This window comes from Trachypithecus francoisi, unplaced genomic scaffold (genome assembly GCF_009764315.1).
Source record: "Trachypithecus francoisi isolate TF-2019V2 unplaced genomic scaffold, Tfra_2.0 Lachesis_group1, whole genome shotgun sequence".
NCBI classification, from domain to species: domain Eukaryota; kingdom Metazoa; phylum Chordata; class Mammalia; order Primates; family Cercopithecidae; genus Trachypithecus; species Trachypithecus francoisi.
This window is the reverse complement of record NW_022681454.1, coordinates 48,219,928-48,241,244: the sequence shown is the minus strand read 5'-3', so window position 1 is coordinate 48,241,244 and position 21,317 is coordinate 48,219,928. Positions and strand designations below refer to the sequence as shown.

At 35.2% G+C, this 21,317-nt stretch overlaps 1 protein-coding gene across 5 annotated transcripts in view; it reads right to left on the bottom strand.

Annotated features, from left to right (window-relative positions):
• The window catches only part of WDFY3 (WD repeat and FYVE domain containing 3), a 316,077-nt gene that overhangs the window by 124,475 nt on the left and 170,285 nt on the right, over positions 1-21,317 (bottom strand). For all 5 annotated transcript variants that reach the window (XM_033214193.1, XM_033214191.1, XM_033214194.1 and 2 more), the window contains 5 exons: positions 19,507-19,700; positions 12,059-12,516; positions 10,521-10,604; positions 5,475-5,652; positions 3,860-4,074 (listed from right to left, as the gene is read on the bottom strand). In XM_033214193.1, coding sequence (XP_033070084.1) covers positions 3,860-4,074; positions 5,475-5,652; positions 10,521-10,604; positions 12,059-12,516; positions 19,507-19,700 — 1,129 coding nt within the window. The remainder of the gene's footprint in view (positions 1-3,859; positions 4,075-5,474; positions 5,653-10,520; positions 10,605-12,058; positions 12,517-19,506; positions 19,701-21,317) is intronic.

The following is a 21,317-nucleotide window of genomic DNA, read 5'->3' as shown; positions in this document are numbered from 1 at the left end:
TAAATTCATTTTTTTAGAAGTTAATAATATTTAAGAAGAATCTCAACTCAAATATTTCTAAAACCAAACTCATCACCTTATATTCAAACCCAGGGCTTTTCTTATGTTCTGCATCTCACTGAAATGTGTTTTTGTTCCTTTTCCTTTCTTTAACTTTCCATATTCAGAAAATTAGAAAGTTCTGCTATTTCTATGCATAAAAATATGGAATCTGCTCTCTTCTCTCATTATTGCTGTTATCACCCAGACCACGTTATTTTACTATTTCTAAAACAGAGTCTTAATTACCTCCTGTGACACCAATGTTGCCCCAACTCAATCCATTCTTCACTACAGTCAGTATCTCAAAGAACTTAAATCTACACAGTGTCACTCTATTGCTTAAGACTCTTCCATGGCTGTCCATTTCTCGTAGTTGAAAACACAAAACAGCTAGCATTCAGTACCATACATCAGATGATTTCTACTGTTCTCTCTAGCTTCACTGCTCCCATCTTTCCCCCAATCATAAACTCCACTAAAGACATACGTAAAACTTCTGACTGCCTAAGAAAGCTGTACTCCTTCTCTACCCTGGAAGAAAGACATATTTGTCTTTCTTGTTGGGGAAAAAATTCTTGCCCTTACTTTTTCACCTGATTAACTCTCTTCTATACTTTACACTTTTTTATTTATCATAATTTGTTTTTTGCAAAAAAATATTGCAGCTCAATTTTGTGTGTGTGTGTGAGACAGGCTCTTGCTCTGTCACCCAGACTGGAGTGCAGTGGCGTGATCACAGCTCACTGCAATCTCAAACTCTTGGGTCCAAGAAATCCTTCGGCCTCAGTCTCCCAAGTAACAAAGACTATAGGCACACACCACCATGCTAGTTTAAAAAAATAAAAAAATAATAAATAAATAAATATATATATATGTGTATATATATATTTTTTGTAGAAACAGGGTGTCACTATGTTATTCAGAGGCTTATTTCAAACTCCTGACCTCAAGTAATCCTCCTGCATTGGCCTTCCAAAGTGTTGGGATTACAGGCATGAGCCACACTACCCGGCCTCATACTTTATTTCATTAACTGTCATTTCCTCCAGGAAGCCTGCTTTGAGTCACACTTCCAAAAGTCTCTGCCCCTATATAAACTCTGTAACACTGCTATTACAAACTTAATAAACAGTATTTTCATTTCCTGCTTATCTGCATGTATTCTTTACTAGACTATACATTTTTTTTTTTTTTTTTTTTTTTTTAGACAGAGTCTTGCTCTGTCGCCCAGGCTGGAGTGCAGTGGCCGGATTTCAGCTCACATTTTTTTTTTTTTTTTTTTTTTTAGACAGAGTCTTGCTCTGTCGCCCAGGCTGGAGTGCAGTGGCCGGATCTCAGCTCACTGCAAGCTCCGCCTCCCGGGTTCATGCCATTCTCCTGCCTCAGCCTCCCCAGTAGCTGGGACTACAGGCGCCCGCCACCTCGCCTGGCTAGTTTTTTTTTTTTTTTTATTTTTTAGTAGAGATAGGGTTTCACCGTGTTAGCCAGGATGGTCTTGATCTTGTGACCTCGTGATCCGCCCGTCTCGGCCTCCCAAAGTGCTGGGAGTAGACTATACATTTTTTAAGAGCATGAACCCTCCATATCCTGTCATTTACAACATCATGTTAAAAAAGAAAAAAGTAGAATACTTCTCTAAATTTCCAATTCCCTATAGCAGGAAACAAAAAAGGCTTACAAGTTAGGTTTGCCAGTTTTTCATGTAGAACATTAGACACAATTAGTTTATAATCTACGGCTTTTAAGTAGCAAAGTACTTGTACCACTCACTGTGAAAACTGAACATACCCAATGGTTGACTTTCATTGCTTATTCTATTTATCTAACTATGCAATACAAGTTATCTGGTAAAACAGTAGCATTAGGTATGGGACAATGTCTCTCTCTCTCTCTCTCTGTGTTTCTCTACTTTTTAAGTAGCAGATTACCAAAAAGGATCAGGGGAAAATCTCAATGGTATTTTCAAAACTGTAGGACAGTGAGTACAACTACAAGATAATGGATGAAGTGAGTAGGTCCATCTCACTCATCTTGGCATTATAAAGGCTGTGAACACTGCCTGATACAACACCATTTAACAAATGTTTACAGCATAAAAGTTTCTTAATCCACAGTTTGGAGTCAGTTTTAAAAACTTACAAATAAATTTCAACCATTTTTAAGAAAGCTCGTGAAAGCTTTATAATATAGTAAGTTCTGTAATAGCACTGTTATAGAATTTATACACAGGCAGCCTACCCAGACTTTTGGAAGGGTGGCTCAAAGCAGGAGGCTCCCTGGAGGAAATGACAGATATATATGAATCATTCAGGAAATACACATATGTAAGTATATATTTCTTGAATGATTCACAAACTGTGATACATCCATAATATGGAACATTATTCAGTAACAAACAGAAAAAACTACTGATACATGCAACAACTTGTGTGCAGTTCAAGAGCAATATGATTAGTGAAGAGACAATCTCAAAAGATCACATACTATATAACTTCATTTATGTAACATTCTCAAAATCAGTGGTACCCAACCTTTTTGGCATCAGGGACCGGTTTTGTGGGAGACAATTTTTTCATGGATGGGTTGTAGGGGATGGTTTCAGGATGAAACTGTTCCACCTCCAATCATCAGGTATTAGATTAGTTAGATTCTCATAAGGAGTGCCCAAACTAGATTCCTTGCATGCACAGTTCATAATAGGGTTCACGCTCCTATGAGCATCTAATGCCACTGCTGATTTGACAGGACAGGTGGTAATGCTGGCTCACCCACAGTTTACCTCCTGCTGTGCAGCCCAGTTCCTAATAGGACATGGACCAGTACTGGTCCACAGCTCGGGGGTTTGAGATCCCTGTTCATAATGACAAAACTATGGAGATGGAGAACAGATCAGTGATTTCCATGGGTTAACGATGTTGGGGTTAGGGGAGTGCGTATGACAATAAAGGTAGCACTAGAGAAATCTTTGTGACATCGTAATTGTGTGGTGATTACATGAATCTACATGTGATACAGTAACAGATAATTGTATGTGCACATAAATACATCATACGAATATCAATTTTTTGGTTTGGATACTGTAGTACAGTTATGTAAGGTGTAACTACTAGAGGAAAATGGGCAAAGGGCACAGGAAAACTCTTGGATCTATATTCACAACTTATGGTGAATCTATTATTATTTCAAAATTAAAATGTTAAAAAGTATTTCTTTAAAAACTTCTTGCTCAAGCCTGTAATCCCAGCACTTTGGGAGGCCGAGATGGGCGGATCACGAGGTCAGGAGATCAAGACCATCCTGGCTAACACGGTGAAACCCCGTCTCTACTAAAAATACAAAAACTAGCTGGGCGAGGTGGCGGGCGCCTGTAGTCCCAGCTACTCGGGAGGCTGAGGCAGGAGAATGGCGTAAACCCGGGAGGCGGAGCTTGCAGTGAGCTGAGATCTGGCCACTGCACTCCAGTCCGGGCGACAGAGCGGGACTCCGCCTCAAAAAAATAAAAATAAAAATAAAAACTTCTTACATATGAAAAGTTATTAAATATAAAGTAAATGCATGATTTTATTTTTAAAGGAAAGGGAGAGCTTGCTAGATTCAAATGAAAGAAATAACTGATGGACAGAAACATTAAATGATTACTAATAACTAGATTTATTTGTTTCTAAGTGCTATATTTTGAGTATTTTGTCCATTTTTGTTATATTTTGCCCATAGATAATGGAATATATGTCTATTAAGGCAGGAACTCTGGAATCATAAGGACTCTAGAAACTGACATTACTAATTGTGGATTATTTCAGTATGAAAGAGAACTCACCTCAACACCATGGGTTCCAGGGCCTGAGAGGCTAATCGTTCAAACATGCGCTGCAGGGGCGGGTGCAGTGAGTGGTCCTCATCAGCCAGTGCAGCACTACACCTCTGCAGCAGTCGTGCATGAAGACCAGCTTCACACATGACTTGCTGGTTCCTTTCTGTGTGCACCAGGGATTGTAAAATATTTGCCACGGCAAGTTGAAGATCCAAAGCATGCTAAAATCAACAAAGAAATCCACACAGTCAGGTCATTTTCAGTGAGAAAGGTTACAATTTTTTTCGCAAACTTTTTTTTTTTTTTTTTTTTTTTTTTTGAGATGGAGCTTCGCTCTTGTTGCCCAGGCTGAAGTGCAATGGCTCGGTCTCGGCTCACTGCAACCTCTGGCTTGCAGGTTCAAGTGATTATCCTGCCTCAGCCTCCCAAGTAACTGGGATGACAGGCGCCCACCACTATGCCCAGCTAATTGTTATATTTTTTGTAGAGACGGGGTTTCACCATGTTGGCCAGGCTGGTCTCAAACTCCTAAACTCAGGCGATCTACCTGCCTCAGCCTCCCAAGTTCTAGCACCACGCCCGGCGGAAGCATACTTTTTTTTTTTTTTTGAGACAGAGTCTTGCTCTATCGCCCAGGTTGGAGTGCAATGGTGTGATCTCGGCTCTCGGCTCACTGCAACCTCCGCCTCCCGGGTTCAAGCAATTCTCCTGCCTCAGTCTGCTGAGGAGCTGGGACTACAGGCGCCCGCCACCACACCAGGCTAATTTTTTGTATTTTTAGTAGAGGCGGGGTTTCACCGTGTTAGCCAGGATGGTCTCGATCTCCTGACCTCGTGATCCACCTGCCTTGGCCTCCCAAAGTGCTGGGATTACAGGCGTGAGCCACCGTGCCTGGCCAGAAGCATACCTTTTAACATGAAGTCTCTATATGCTTCCAAATACATTCAGATAAATTAAGAAACTGGCTTAGAGCAATATAGCAATTCCAGAACAGGTTAGGCAAACATGTCCTATTTTAATTTTGTGAGAAATACAGGCAGCTGGACTCTATTCTCTTTAGACTTTTGTATTACATGACTATATGACTAAAAGTAGTTCTATTTTTATAGAAATAGCAGGGACAAAGTTTTCTTAATGGTGGGCAGATAACTAGTTTAAAGGAAAGCCTATTGTTTACATCTGTGACACTTTAGGCTTTAGAGACCATATAACATTTTAATAAAAAATCACCACCCAAACTCCAATTCACCCAAACTCTTGAGTGCAACAAGTCAAAACAGACAAATAGCCTCAATGAAGTATCTTCAGTCATTTTTCCTTCTGTATTATTCATTAGCAATGTCCACTGCTGAGCAGGATTTACAAGGAGAAACAGAATTATTCTAGTATCAGAAGAAACCACGTTGCTTGCCTTTGTAACGAATGAATTGGATTCTAAAACATATATATCTACCATTCATCATGAAAGGTAACACTCAAATTAAAAAATCCTTTTTTTTCTCCAGCTACTTTAGTAGGTAATACTAACTTTCTTCCTCAACCCCCTAGCTTATATAATTGCACTCACGTCCTTTCATTCATGTCATTACAGATGGGAAGGAACTAACATATACAAGCTTACTTCTGGCTGTGTCACTGACCCAACGGAGGCCAGTAGGTCCAGCATGGCAAGCATGGCTCCGGGATGAATGATGACTGCATCAGAAGTCTGGAGAGATGAAGTTGCCACATGTAGTTTCAGGTCAGCAACATTTTTAGGAGGGTAAACAGGGGGAGTTGAAACAGAATGATATACATGCCTATAAAAAAAGAAAGGGTAAATTTGGTATTGAATTCCAATCACATTCTCTTCCTCTTCGGTTACTTTCATCCACTGATAACCAAAAAGCCTTGTTAGAAAACAACTTAAGGTTGGGATAGAAAAAAAAGGAATATATTATCAACTCGAGTTGATATGTGTATGTGTCTGCATGTGTGTGGGTGGATGTGTGCAGACCATGTAACTATCCATTATTCATAGTCTTTATATGATTTTTACTTTTACTGATTTACTATATGGATTGTTTGATTAAAAAATGACACCTGTACCAGAAGATGTAAAGAACAGGTACAACCATAGTGATTCAAAGCTCTAGGAAGATGACAATTCCAGTAATATGTGATGAGAGATCAAGTTAAATTAATTCCCTCAATGAGATTTTATCTTTTGAAATTACCTATGTGTTTTAACCTTTCCTTAGTGCATGAGTAACACTAACTGGGTCAACTGAGTCAGGGTTGTCTCAGAGGCTAGGCTCTCCAAGAATAAATATATTTGGCATTGTGGGAGTTTTCCTTTAGCTTATTTGGAACTACTTTCATTTTCTGCATTTATCCTCACTACCACTGAAAATATTCATTGCAACTTTTAAAAACTTGAAGAAGACAATTTACAGAACAAGTTTCTATGAATTAGAAAGCCCAGCCATGTCCTGAATGTACGCATTTCTTCTCATCAATGATCTCTACTTTCTATTTCATACTACTCATCTACAATTCATGAATTTTGCACATTTTGCATCTTGGCACTAAGAAACAGATGCTTGTGGCTTCAGCCTATGGGAACTCTTTGTTCCAATGAGTTGGTCTCAGCATAATTTGCCTAATGCTGAGCTCTGTCACAGAGAGCAATGCAGTTTTAGCTCTCTGGGACAAGAGCAGCTTGGGAAACAGATGCTTTACGTCAGTGATTTAGTAGCAAAGAATTGGCACTGCCATGGTTTAAAAAAAATACCGTTCTCTTTTTAACAGGGATTCTAGGAAAGTGTTCAGCTTTACTTATAAAAAGGCACATAGGCTCTCCTAGTTTATTTAAAAGTCAGCATGTCCTTAACCCATTCATGTTTTCACTCCCTGTATTCTGCTATTTTTCATTCAAAAAGATTTAATTTCTAAACTTACTAAGAAAAATATTTCAAAATGTGTATTACCAACAGTTATCCTACTCCTATATTGCTCCCTTTATTCTTTTAAACATTTTGATCCATCTAGAAAAAAGATTCATAATTTACCTAGCATGTATCAGAAATAACTACTGAATTCCAAAATTTCATTAAAAATGTTTTCATTGCATACACACACATATGCATAGATTCTAATTGTCTATTTTAGTTATAGGCCTTCCAAAATCATTTCTAAATGGACAGATTTGATGAGATTTGGATTTAAATTACTGATACACTAAGGAAGAAATCTTTATATTTTTGGACACTGAACTCTTTACTAACACAGGTTGAGTATCCCTAATCCAAAAATCTGAAATCTGAAATGCTCAAAATCCAAAATTTTTTAAGTACCCACATGATGCCACAAGTAGAAAATTTCACATCTGACCTTATATGATGGATCAGAGTCAAAACACAGTCAAAACTTTGTTTCATGTACAAAATTATTAAAAATATTACATAAAATTATCTTCTGGCTACTTGTATAAGATGTATATGAAACATAAATAAATTCTGTGTCTGGACTTGGGTCCCATAGATATCTCATTATATATATTTCAAATATTACAAAATCCAAAAAGCTGGAAATCAAAACAATTCTGGTACCAAGTATTTTGAACAAGAAATACTCAACCTGTATACAATTATTACAGTAGTACTTTTTTTAATTTAAGAAAAGAATATTCTGAAAAAGGAATTACATTCATTGTTTTCAAACCAGAAAAATATTGCAAACATTGCTGATGTCTAAAACACGGTATTCATTAACTAAAATTAGGTGTATTACAACAGGTATTATACAAAATTAATTCTGATTAAGTCATCTAGGTATCACCACAGGTATCACTTTTTAAATTCTGGAATTATGGTAAGCTCATTAAATGGTTAATTCCCAAGCAAGAACTAAACATTTCCAAAGATACGATAAAATTACATTTCATAATCTGGTTGCTATTTAATATTTCAACCTAAATTCTCATATATATTTAAGATTCATCCACCTCTTTGGGGAATACATAATATTTAAATCTGAATCTGCTTTGCTTAACTTATCAGGTGTGTAGAGGCACTAAGTAATGGATCCCATGTTTGAAGGATGACAAGTATTTGTCACCTTTTGCTCCACTGCAGTCATATTCTGTAGAGTTCTGATTATTATTTTGTATTCACTTCTTCTAACTCTGATTGAACACTGTTCAGCTATAATTCTGTTCTATTATTCCTTCTGAATAATGAACAATGAAAAAGGTTATGAGTTTTAGTTTTCCAAATATAAAGTCAGCTAGTTCATTTTCCCCCAATTCTTAAAATAATTAGAAAAAAAATCTCCTGGATACATGTCAAACAAGTATCACAAGTTCAAAACATCCTTAGCATCTGAGAGTGTTCCACAAGCCATAAAAACAGTTAAATTTTGGTTTATCCCTTTGCCAACAAAACCAATGTTTTGCTACAAGAAAAAGATGTCTATAAGCTGATGTAATTTGTTGAGAGTTTCTAGAAATAGTGTGACTTAAATTCTAATTTCAAGTTACTAGACTTGAATTTGTGAAGTAAAAACATTATATTCTTTACTAGCTTATGATTCTTACCGCTGAGCAAAATGTTTGCAAGCTGAATAGAATGGCAACCTGAAAATGTCAACAATGATCTTAGTATTAGCATGAACAGGATCAGGGGCTTTCTGTCCTTGAGGGAATGTCAACTTGTAAGGCTCATAGAGAATTCACATGGATTAGGGCTCAATCAACTAGCTTTACTGATTTAGTGACAGTTTTTCTTTAAGTCAAAGATCTGGTATCTCTACATGGAGCTACACTGTAAATGATGACAATATGTTTTTGATTTAAGGCCATTAGTAATTCTTTAAGAATAAAAATAAAATGCTGTTTTCTCTTTGTCAAATTACCATTTAAATAAATAGAAAGTTCTGATGTATTTTTGGAAATGGAGTCTCGCTCTGTAGTCCAGGCTGGAGTGCAGTGGAGTGATCTCACTGCAGACTCCACCTCCAGCGTTCATGCAGTTCTCCTGACTCAGCTCCCGAGTAGCTGGGATTATAGGCGCACACTGCCATGCTGGCCTTTTTTTTTTTTTTTTTTTTGTATTTTAGTAGAGAAGGGATTTCATCGTGTTGCCAGGCTGGTCTTGAACTCCTGACCTCAGGCAATCCGCCCGCCTCTGCCTCCCAAAATGTTAGGATTACAGGTGTGAGCCACTGCAACTGGCCCAGATGTATTTTTTAAAGTATCCTTTTAATCTGTGTATTTCTATCTTGTGGTATTTGGTTAATACTTAAAAAGGACTAAATGTTTTTAAACAGCAAATTTTAAGGCATTACTCATTATGATATAATCACCATATTTTTAAATTGTGATTTTTAGCAATTTAAACTATTTACTAATTGAAATTATTTCTCTAACATTTAGTAATTTCTAGGGCTCATGAGCAAACACAAATTTTCAAACACAGATTATTTTTTATCTTGACCATTTTAGCAACAGAAAAACACATGATATCAACTTGAATTTACCTAGTTTATCATTCTTTGAATTAGGAAGAACTCTTTCTTTAAAAAAGAAATTGCAGTTTTTAAGCACAAATATACTGAACAATCCTATATTCATTTAAGACTATTCTGAACCATCCATGGTTTGCTGTGCAAAGTAAGCTATAAGAAAAAGGAAATTGTATCTTTTCATATACGTAATATTACTACGCAAATACGTTGAAATACAGAATCCATAACAAATCCATAACAAATACTTTTGATGTACTAACTCCAACTGTCTTCAAATTTCAAAATCTGAACAATAGTAGTAAGATTAAAACAACATTATAGCAGCACCTTGGGATTCATTTTTTAAAAGCTGCAATGAAAGAATATTAATGTAAGAGTTAAGGACTTATTTTTGGTTATGAGGAAAACAGGAGAAGGAATGAAGTATTTGGGGCCAACTGCAGACCATGATCATTTGATGGTTGGGCTACAAATGTAATCTTACGTGGATCTTAACTATACTTCCGTAAATCAACTGCCGTTTTTAAAAATTTGAGTAGAATTTTTTTAAAGGTAGTTTTGAAAAGACCAACTAGATCAGCTTAGAGATTTACAAAGAACTGATCAAAGTATTGGGGTGGGTTTTTTATTAACTTTTTCAAAGTTTAGCTGTGAGCATTTTTCGTAACAGCAACATACTTCAATTGGTTGAATCTGATGGAGAAAATACACATTTCCTTCCAATGCTATGAAATTCATTTTGGAATAACAGTAAAAACCAAAGAATGATCCCAACGTTTAAAGTAAAAAATAATAATTAAAAAAAAGAAAAATAAAAAAAGTGGAAAAGTACTCTACTTAGAGACATTAAGTCCACTTTTCTAACTTATTTTTGATAAAAGACATGCTTTTTCTATAACCAAAATGTGTAGTTTAGTATTAAAAAGTTGGATGACAAAATTATATGTCCTTCATAGTTTCATAGCATCAACACATTTTACTCTCATGTATATAAGAAAAACTGGTATTTTTAAAACCTAAAAACTCCCCCCAAACCCCAAAAGTTAAAAAAAAAAACAAAAAACTGAAATCACAAAACACAATCACCATGTTAACATAAATAAGCACAGAAAAAAAGAAACCCCACACAAATAGAGACTGACTTCTCTTATATGATCAGTACCTTTTCCTGGACAAAGCTGGTGTACCCCAAGGAGAGGGGAGAGAAGACTCACTTGTCAGGCAAGGAGGGATCTGTTCTGCACGACTACAGACACAAAACAGACAGGGTGGTTTAGAGAGGTTAGAAGAAGAGAACACCAGGTTGGCAGTAGGTTAGTTTCACAAGAAATGCCAGTAAAAGTTTAATAAGGAACATCCTCCATATTCAGCAGGAACAAGGAACAAGACTACAACACATGCACTGAATGAAACAGAAAAGCATGCTCACGGCAGATGCTTATTCCATTCATGTTAACATTTAACACATCTGTTAAACGGGGTGCTCTAAGCCCTATTTTTGACAGTGACTAAAAATGACATATTCTAAGTAGGATAAGACGAAATCAAGGGAAAAGAGGTTGAATCTGAATACACAAATTTATATAGCTCATTCCTAGAACACTACACTGTCCTGTGTTTCCTATAAGTTAACTATATACGTGAATTTTATTTCGAGATAGGGAAAAGCAGAAGTTTAAAGAAAAAATTTTTTAATAATTTTTGTCATAGTTGTTTAGATTTTTAAATGTAAATACTGAGGACTAAGAAATCTTGTTAAGAAGGAATATCTCAGTTGATACTTCAAAGCAGATATTCCACAGAAAAGGACACAAAACCTATTATAAGCTCTGTCCAGTGGAGTTACATGGTCTATTTATGAGGGCAGTTCATTTATTTTATGTAGTAAAACTATGGTAACTGTTAAAAGCAATAATGCTTGGGGCATAAATTAGAAGTATTATTTTCAAAGTGACATCTTCATTGAAAACACAGTTGAAGCACTGAAAATAAGTGATCTAGATGAAGTGGCTCTCCTACAGTCTCCGAGAACCCTATGTTTCCCCATCATAGAATTTGTCACACTATATGTAATTGTTTATTTATGTGTCTATATTTTAGCTAAAAGATAACAAGGACTAAGACAGCTCTATACAGAGCTGAATCCTCAATGCCTAGCACAGTGACTTGGCATGCAGCAGGTTTTGTTAAGTACTTATTTCATGAAGGAATGAGTAAATACTGAATCTGATGGCCTCTTGAACTTGATGGTTCAAGACACTGACATCTCTCTTTGGGAACTGTATCATTTTTTGAGGAGTACGAAATGTGGGGAATGATGGAGTATGTGTCTGGAAATAAGAATAATCATAATGATGTTCTGTTGATAACACGTATCAGTAAGTCCAGATGTACCTTTTAAGGCTAAAAAGAAAAAAGATAATAGTAAATACGATCATTAAAGGAAACTTCATAGAAACTGTTCCAATAACTGCAATGAGAACTAACTGAACCTGAATTTACCAACAGCACACAGGCTTCCATGCTAAAAAAACAATACCAGAGCAAGAGTAATATTCAAAAATAAAGTGATACACCTCAAACAGGAGAAAAGATTCATCTACTTTCATATTCTTTTGGATTAACTCATAATTCAAGTCTTAACGTTGAAGTCATGCTTAGTATACACCCTTTAATTCAGAGGACCGAGCAGAGTCATACCTGTCAAAAGAATCTGTGGCTACTTTGTAAAGATAAATAAAAAGTTTACTGCAGTGCCGTAACGTGGGTGACACTGATTCTATTGAGACTACATCTTCCTCTAAAAGTCTTTGAAATGGCTGTGTATTTGAGGGGAAGACATTCATGGCGCTTATTTTTCTTAGGTCTGAGAAGCAGCCAAGAAATCGAACAGCATCTGCCAACTTCTCATACTGAATCTCTGTTTTGAAGAAATGAGAGTTGGCTGGCTCATAGCGCATTGCTGCAGTCAACGTGCAGAACACAGTGTGAAGAAGTTCAAACACTTGATTCTGGTTCACTTTCTCCCAGCCATTCTTGGGTGGACAGCTCAAAGATCTTTCCATAGCAACGAGCAAGGATGTAATGTACACAAATCCTCCAACTTTCCTAAAAACTGTTCTTGAACGATGGCTTTCTCGAAGGACTGACAGGAGTGCCTACAGGAGACAAAAGAAAAAAACAAATGAAAATACACGTAATTAAAAAAACAAACCACTAGCATGTATATGGAGGTTGTACATTCTGTGAATCTGACATGCTTTTATAATTTACCCAATAAACGGTCCTACAAAGCATATCAAATATTTTGCTAATTTAAAAATGTCACATTAAATGCTGAAGGTAATTTCAGGAAACACTATCATATATTTCTTTGATAGAATAAAGCTATATCCAAATATTGGTTGAAAAGCTTTTCCAGAGTCTTTAATTGATTATGACATCAATGAATTCAGTGACTTTACAAAGTAAGTAAAATACATCTTCTATTCTAGTTTTACACAATCATGAAAACTTATGACTGTGTGTATAGAAACTGATTAATTCTAGAAGGGATCAGAGAGATGGTCAGGGCAGCCAAGATCTGAGGTCTTTTGTCTCATATAAAGTGACCACATTCATTCTTTAGAAAGAAGATTTACTTTAGAAGACTTATTAAACATTCTCTTTTCCAAAATGAACTGAAGCCTGAGGGCTGAAAGTATGATCTTTCCCAAAACAGCTGTAAGCTTTAAGAAAGAAAACCTGAAGTACATAAGTAAATCCAACATTTACTTTCTGAACTGTCATAATTTTAACTTAGCTTATGATTTTTTTTTTTAAACAAAAACAAAAACAGTCATGCTCTATCACCCAACTTGGAGTCCTGGGGTGCAATCTTGACTCACTACAACTTCCACCTCCTGGGTTCAAACAATTCTCCTGCCTCAGCCTCCTGAGTAGCTGGGATTACAGGCACACACCACCATGCCCAGTTAATTTTTTTTATTTTTAGTAGAGATGTGATTTCACCATATTGGCCACGCTAGTCTCAAACTCCTGGCCTGAAGTGATCCACCCACCTCTGCCTCCCAAAGTGCTGGGATTACAGGTGTGAGCCACTGCCCTGACCAGCTTATGATTTTAAAAAACACATTACAAAATCACCTAATATTTTATCAGGCACTTGCTATGTACTAGGTATTCTAGGTACTTTTATGCACTACCTTATTTAATCCTTTCAACAATCCTGTGTGTAAGGTACTATTATTATTTCCACTTTATAGATAAGGAATTGAGGCCCAATGTGGTAAAACAACTCTCCAAAGACTATACAACTTATATAATAATAAAGGTAGAATTTAAACCTAGGCAGTCTAATTACCCTACTCCTACACTTAATCATGACATTATGCCCCAAATAGCAATCTGAAATCTTTTTTATGGATACAGTGGACTCCTTTGCCGTCTGTTTCATTAATCGTAGCACAATGGGTATCTACTATTACTTAAGATATAATTTCTAATCTGTCCAATCATTGCGTTTGAAAAAAGTCATTTTATTAAAAGATCTCACACATTTCTAATGGTATCTGAAGAATGAAAAGGCTACATACAGGTTGAGTATCCATTATTTAAAGTGTTTGGGACCAGAAAAGTTTCAGATTTTAGAATATTTGCACATATACAGTAAGTTATCTTGGGGATGAGACCCAAATCTAAACATAAAATTCATGTATGTTTCATATATACCTTATACACATAGCCTGAAGGTAATTTTATACAGTATTTTAAATAATTTTGTTCATGCAACTTATCATCACATGAGGTCAGGTGTGGAATTTTCCACTTGTCAGCACTCAAAAAGATTGTAGCATTTTGAATTTCCGGTTTTTGGATGAGGGATGTTCAACTTGTATTAATATATGTCACCTTTTGACATATATTGCTTCAGAAGTTATGAAGATTTCATTGTTCATATATATGCCTTAATATTTTAAAAGACAGAAAATATGCAATATGTATGTAAATAAAATATAAAAACAATGTATTCCTTCCAACAATCTTTAATCAATAAATTTCCATTTTAGTATCTGGTAACAATATAGTTTCCCTATCTTGTCAAATTTAATAAACTGTATTAATACTTAAAATATCTCATATTAATAAAAGACTTTTTAACCAACACACACACACGTATGCGTGGGCGCACACACACACACTCCTTATAACATAGCCTGAAGATGGCTGAACTCAGAATGCTTGGGGTCATATTCTGACTCCAACATTAAAAAGCATTTAACCATCCCAGTTACTTTACCTTTCTGTGTCACAGTTTCCTCTTATGTAAAATGGAAACAACAATAACTAGCCTCAAAGGAAATACATGTAAAAACACTTAGAGAAGTGCCTGGCATATAAGCCTATCACTGTCATCAATTTTCAAAAACATACTGGGAGAAAAATATGACAAGTATTATTTTATAGATGAGGAGGGGTGAGTTCAAAGTTAAAGTAACATGTACAAAATGCTATCACTGGTTAGAATTATGACTGAGGTTAGAAAAACTGCTGCTTATGAATCTTTAGTCCAATAATTTATATTATGTACTTCTGGACAGGCCCACCTCCTACTTCCTCAAAATTGGTATCTGTTGGCGCTCTGACATTATCCCAGCACAATCTCAGTATTCGAAAAATTTCAAATACCATGAATAATGTAACTTCCCACTTACATCAACAAATGATGATGAGTAGCAAATACCAAAGTTGCAATGAGATCTGGAGGCTGCTTGGTTAATAAGACAAAATCAGCTATATATTATTTATATTTGCATAAATACAATTCATACAATTCAAATTTGTGCATCAGGAGAATTTCCATGACATGTCATGGAATGTCAGGTTTGTGTATAAATAATTACAAATTAAATTACATAGGTTTGTGGTATATGTCAGTTGAATGGAGGAACTAAGAGGCAATTCTGAACGAAGTAAAAATGGAAATTGAAACTGAGAACCCAAATTTTCCCTACTGGCACTCAACACTACTTTATCCCTTCAAAGCAGAATGCCAGAGCTAGCTCATATCAGCTCTCAAGAGGTCAAGTACCGTATTTTCAGGAATTTTGTAAGTCAGTTGTTAAACGTACAATCATAATTTAAAATTAAGTAATAAATTTACAACTAAATATTTTAAAGACAAAAGTAATACTCAAAACTCATCAGTTTCTAATTATTTTCTGAGTTTTACTATTATCTATGCTTTTGCATATCTGCATGAGGAAATGCTATATAATGGTGTACTACTGTGCATCTCTTTCCAGTCCACATTCAGTGGCACATTAGTTGACTGAATAGTCCACAATGCGAGTATTTACACCCTGGAAATCAGTAAATGCAAAATATCACGACCCTCTCTTGCCCTCTTCCAGCCTGAGAATCAGTTACTAACATTAACCAGAGCACTGCCTCAAAATTACGGGTCAGTCAACTACTTCTTGTTGGCTTACCAATATTTTACAAATCCAATTAATAAGGTACCAAAAGAGGAGAAAATGGTACGTTAAAAAAAGTTGGCAACCTTAGCATCTTTTGAAGCCATCTATATTCTCCCAACAATTCCTTCAAATATAAAATGTTCTTCAAATATTGACATTCTTGTGGATATCCTTTTTGTCTAAGAGATAAATCGTGGTGAGATTAATCTTGCTTTTAAGATGCATATTCAAAATTGTCATTATACACCATCAAAACATGATGAAATATATGACAGCATAAAGAAAGAAATGCTATTTTTTCATTACCAATGAAATATTTCATTGAATAAAAGTAAAAGAAAATAGAAGTAATAACTCCTGTAATGTCTGGCTGAAATGGGCATGTAGGAAACTAGTATATGCCACCCCAAAATATGCCACTATGGCATAAGGATTATTTTCAGTTGAAGGCAACTGAGAAGAAGTAGATACAAGAAAACTCTCTGCCATTCCCTATTTGATGAAGTCAGACCCTTCTCAGCCTGGAGACAGCAAATAAATGCACAAAACATACTACCAACTATTCTTTATCTACCATTTATTTGCCTTCCCACAATTTGCTATCCCTAGAGTCCTTTCTCTTTATGTTATCATTTCTCTAAAAGTGTACTGTTCTTTGTGGAGAATGCTACGCAGTGGTCCCCCTTCTCTGCAGTTTTGCTTTCCTTCATTTTAGTTACCTGTGCTCAAACTTGCCTGAAAATATTGAATGAAAACAACAATTCAAAAGTCTTAAATTGTGTATTGTTCAGAGTAACATGATGAACTCTCACACTGCCCCACACCACTGTGACTCATCCCTGTGTCCAGTGTACATATGCTGTATAAGCCACCTGCCCGTTAGTCACTGAGCACAGTCTCGGTTATCAGAGCAACTGTGGAGGTTTCCCAGTGCTTGTGTTCAAGTAACCCTTATTGTACTTAATAGTGGCACCAAAGCACAAGAGTACTGACATTGGCATATTGTTATAATTATTCTATCTTATTATTGGTTATTGTTGTTAATCTCTTACTGTGCCTAATTTATAAATTACACATTATCACAGGTATAAACATAGTATATATAGGGTTCCATACTATCTGCAGTTTCAGACATTTCTGGGGGTCTTGGAATGTATTTCCCTGAAGATATGGGGGGACTACCATATAAAATGGAGTTCTAAACCACCTCTTTGAGAATTAGTCATCTTTCCCTGGTTGTCTCCCATGCACATATGAGGTACACATGTTAATAAACTTCTGCTTGTTTTTCTCTTGTTAATTTGTCTTTTGTAACACCAGTCTGTCCTAGCTAAGAACTCAGCAGGTAGAGGAAAAATAATGTTTTCCTCATCCACAGGTGAGAGTACTAGTAGAAGAAGTCAGAGGAGAGGGAGATCGGGTCACAAGGGCCTTGGAAGCAAGGTTAAACACACTGGTTTGTCTGTTATTATTTTAATGTCATTTTAGACTTGAAGAAAAACTGCATAATCAGTTGAAAGAATTCACAGATATCCTTCATTCGGATTCTTGAAAAATTACCATATTACTTAATTTCTCTCTCTCCACTTCCCTTTTCCCCTAAAAGCTTCAGTGTGTTTTTCAAAAAATAGAATTATCTTGCTACTCACAGTACAATGCTCAAAATCAGAAAATTAACATTGAAATAATGCAATTATTTTATCTACAGACCTTGTGTTTTTTCCAAATCCCAATACTATCCTCCATAACAAAGGAAAATTCAAGTTCATGTACTACATTCAGTAGTCACTTCAACCTCTTTACTTTTTGGAACAGTTCCTAAGTCATTTTTCATTTCATTTCATTTTTTTTAAGCGTTTAGGCCAGTTATTTCATAGAATGTTCTCCTATTAGGATTTATCTGATGTTTTCTAATAATCAAATTCATATTATATACTTTTGGGAGGAAAAACTACAAAAAAGAGCTGCATTATTCTCTGTGCTTCATATCAGGAGGTGCATGCTGTTCATTTGTCCATCACTGGCAAAGTTAATGCTGATCATTTAGTTAAGGTAGGGTCCACTGTAAAGCTGGTATTTTAGCACTCAAAATTAAGAATTATCTTTTGAGGACACAATTTAAGACTACACAAAAATCTTTTCATTTCTAAAACTTTCATCTATTGTCTTTAGTAGCCAGTGATGAATTTTACCTGAATCAATTATTACTATGATAGTTCATAAATGGTGATTTTCTTTGACTTTTGACTACAAATAAGAGCTTTTCCTTTTCTCTCATTTATTTGTTTGATTGTACTTACTTAATTACTTATTTTCTTTGATCTCTTCTTTACTTTTTAAAGGCTAACTGAAATGTTTTAGGCTTATTTTGTTTCTCTCTCTGCCCTAGTCCTGGAATCAAGCATTTCACCAAGGAGGCCTGAATCCTTATAATGGAAAATTGTATTTAGAAACCTTGCATCAATCAATAAATTCAAGAACATAAATTTTAATGGACTTCTCTCACTTTACTCAGATATTATTTAAATACAAGAGCAGGTTTTTAGTCACAAAAAGAGAAGGCTATGTCTCTTTTTATTAAAACAACTATTATTCACAGCACATAAGGTAAAAGCACAGCTTTATAAAGAGACTACATGGGTTCAGATCAAGGCTCCTCTACCTACTAGGCATATATAACTTGGGAACATTTTTTAACCAGTCTGTGTTTCAGTTTGTAATATGTAAAGCAGGGACACTAATAGTATTTATTTTTATCATAAGGATTAAATAAGTAGATGCACATAAATGCATACAATAGTACTAATAGAAAGTAGTCAATAAATGTTAGCTACTATTATATCTGGAACTTGGAATTTTTAAAAATATATCATTTAATATTTAATAGTCTTTACTTTTCCATTACACCTTACTTGCATTACTAAATTCACTTCTAAATGAAAGTGAAACATTCGATTATAGTTTGATTCTAAAAATTTCTTACATATCATTTCTTACAGTATCAATGATTTCAGTAATATGAGAGAATATGAGTGTATAAGTCTGTATAAAACAATGGTGCTGTGGAAAGAAAATGGGTATTGAAATCTGGGGGTCAGTTCTACTAACTAAAAGTCACTTACGTAAACAATATACGTTACATATTTCTTTAAACCTAAGTTTTCTCATCTGCAAAATAGGGGGCTACTTACTTTACAATATTGCTAAGGAGTAAATGATAAAAGCATATGTAAAACTTCTGGTATATTGTTTGATATCTACTAGGATATCCATTACTTACATACATACATACATATATGCATGCATGTGTATATAATATCAAATCTAGCATTTCATTTCACAGATGCGTAACACTATGAGTGAATTCAATTGAACAGAAAATATATATATTTAGTATTTATTAAGATCCTATATTTCACTAATATTTAATTTAAGAGTTCCAATAAGTCAAGATAATTACTGCAAAGGTTTATCAGCAGTAAGTTAAATACATACTGAAAGACATAAATGACTGGAGTTTTTCCAAATTCCTCATGTGCATAAAGTTGTGAGGTTTTTTGGGTAATTTGGATTTTTTAAATTTCCCTGCCTCTAACTTAAATATAGATCATTTAAAAATAACCACAGATTTTAGTAGTAAAAGAGTGGAAACACATTTATCAAACTTACCCTTAAAATATCAGTCTTCAACTGCAATTCTGTCGGTGGGGCTGAATGCATTAGCCCCAGGAGAGTGCCCATGTCATCGTCCCCATTTGGAGAGAGCACCAGCTGCTGGATAGTCATCAGGGCATGCTGTCGGCATTGAGGGTACTTTACTATATTATGTGCACATCTTGCACCTCCAAATTCTCGAAAAATTCCTTGAAGGAAGGAGAAAAAGTCCAACAATGGCTACTTTAAAATATTCTGAGACAAGTCAGATAAATTAACATTCAATTCTTTTTTGTAAAGTAACTCAAAATAATGTAAATAAAACCTACCCAACGATTTCACCTTTTAAATTACAATACAAATTTGTACAGTAGGTTGTCAGCAAAGGTATACGCAAATTTTCTCTACATTTTCTTAATGCAAGATTAATGCTGTGATGTGTTCACTATGCCCAAGCTCTCAAAATCTAGGATATTCAGAAGTCTCTTAGCCCAGGAGACTCTATATTGTAATCAACTTATGTAAAAGGCTTTCAGAGGAACAACAGCCTAAATAAAGGAGATTTAAATGAACATAGCTTCCAAAATAGTAGCAAGAAAGAAATGGAATAAATTATTCCACCATGGGAAAAATTACAAGGGACTAACATGTTTTGTTGCATAGGTAGAGCGTAAGAACAAAAAGTGACACATTCTGTAACAGAAAGCATGTGTCATTGTTACTGCTCCAAAGCCTTTACACAGATTGACTTACTTAATACTCATCCCCTACCATACAGAAGTAAGGCAGTCAATCAAAGTCATACAACTAGTAAGCAACAGAAAAGGATGTATGCCTACACAGCCCAGCTCTGTAAGCCTGTGATCCTGCTCACAAGTGATACTGTTCTCACATCAAATATTAGTACCATCTTCCAGTATTAAAAAAATGGGCCCAGTGAATGAAATGACTAACTAGTATTTCCTCTAAGTAATTCTTCTATCACTTACGTTTTTAGGACATCTTGTTTATATCTCTATTATGGTTTATAACAAACAGTCTTACTATTATTGTTTATATTTGGTCTTTCATGACTATTGGATTTTCTCCTGTGTTTCAATAAACGTTCACTGAAACAGTGTATTCTGCTATAGCAGCCACTGCTGTCTCTGCTTAGTGGCTTTCTATTTGCTAAATTCATAAAAATTATATGATCATGAAGTTAGTCTAAGCCATGTGCTTGAGATTCAGCACATGGAATTTGTGACAGCCTTTCATTACCTGAAGGCCTGTTTAGTTACCTCCCGGTTGTCAGTAAGGACCCACTCGATAATCATAATGGCTAATATTATTTAATACTTAAACTGTGAGTAAAGCACTGTTTTAAATGCCTAACATCACAGAGCTAGTAATCTCTTTCCTATTAGGAAGAGAAAAACTGAAAACTGAAAATTGTAAGAAAGTGTTTGGCACTTTGGGAGATGTACTAAGTGACTTTTAGTCACACAGAGTAAACTCTCCTATTGTCCAATCTCTTCCTGTGCAACTTCTAGGTCTACTCAAGGAAAGTTAATTTGCAAAGCAAATTCCTGTTAGTGTATCTTTATTATGTTTCTGAGTACCTCAGCTAACTAAACCTAGTTAGTGGAAATAAGATTATGCATTATGCCATAGACAAAATGTTACTACAGTATCCATTTAAAGTCATCATACTCATTGTTTCAATTACCTATTAAATTCATTCAAGTCTTGGCATTTGCCAAAGTTGTATTAAACTAATTACTTTTATAATTATGTGTCTACATTTTCTTCACTAGATTCTAATTCCCGGGGAGCAAAAACGATCT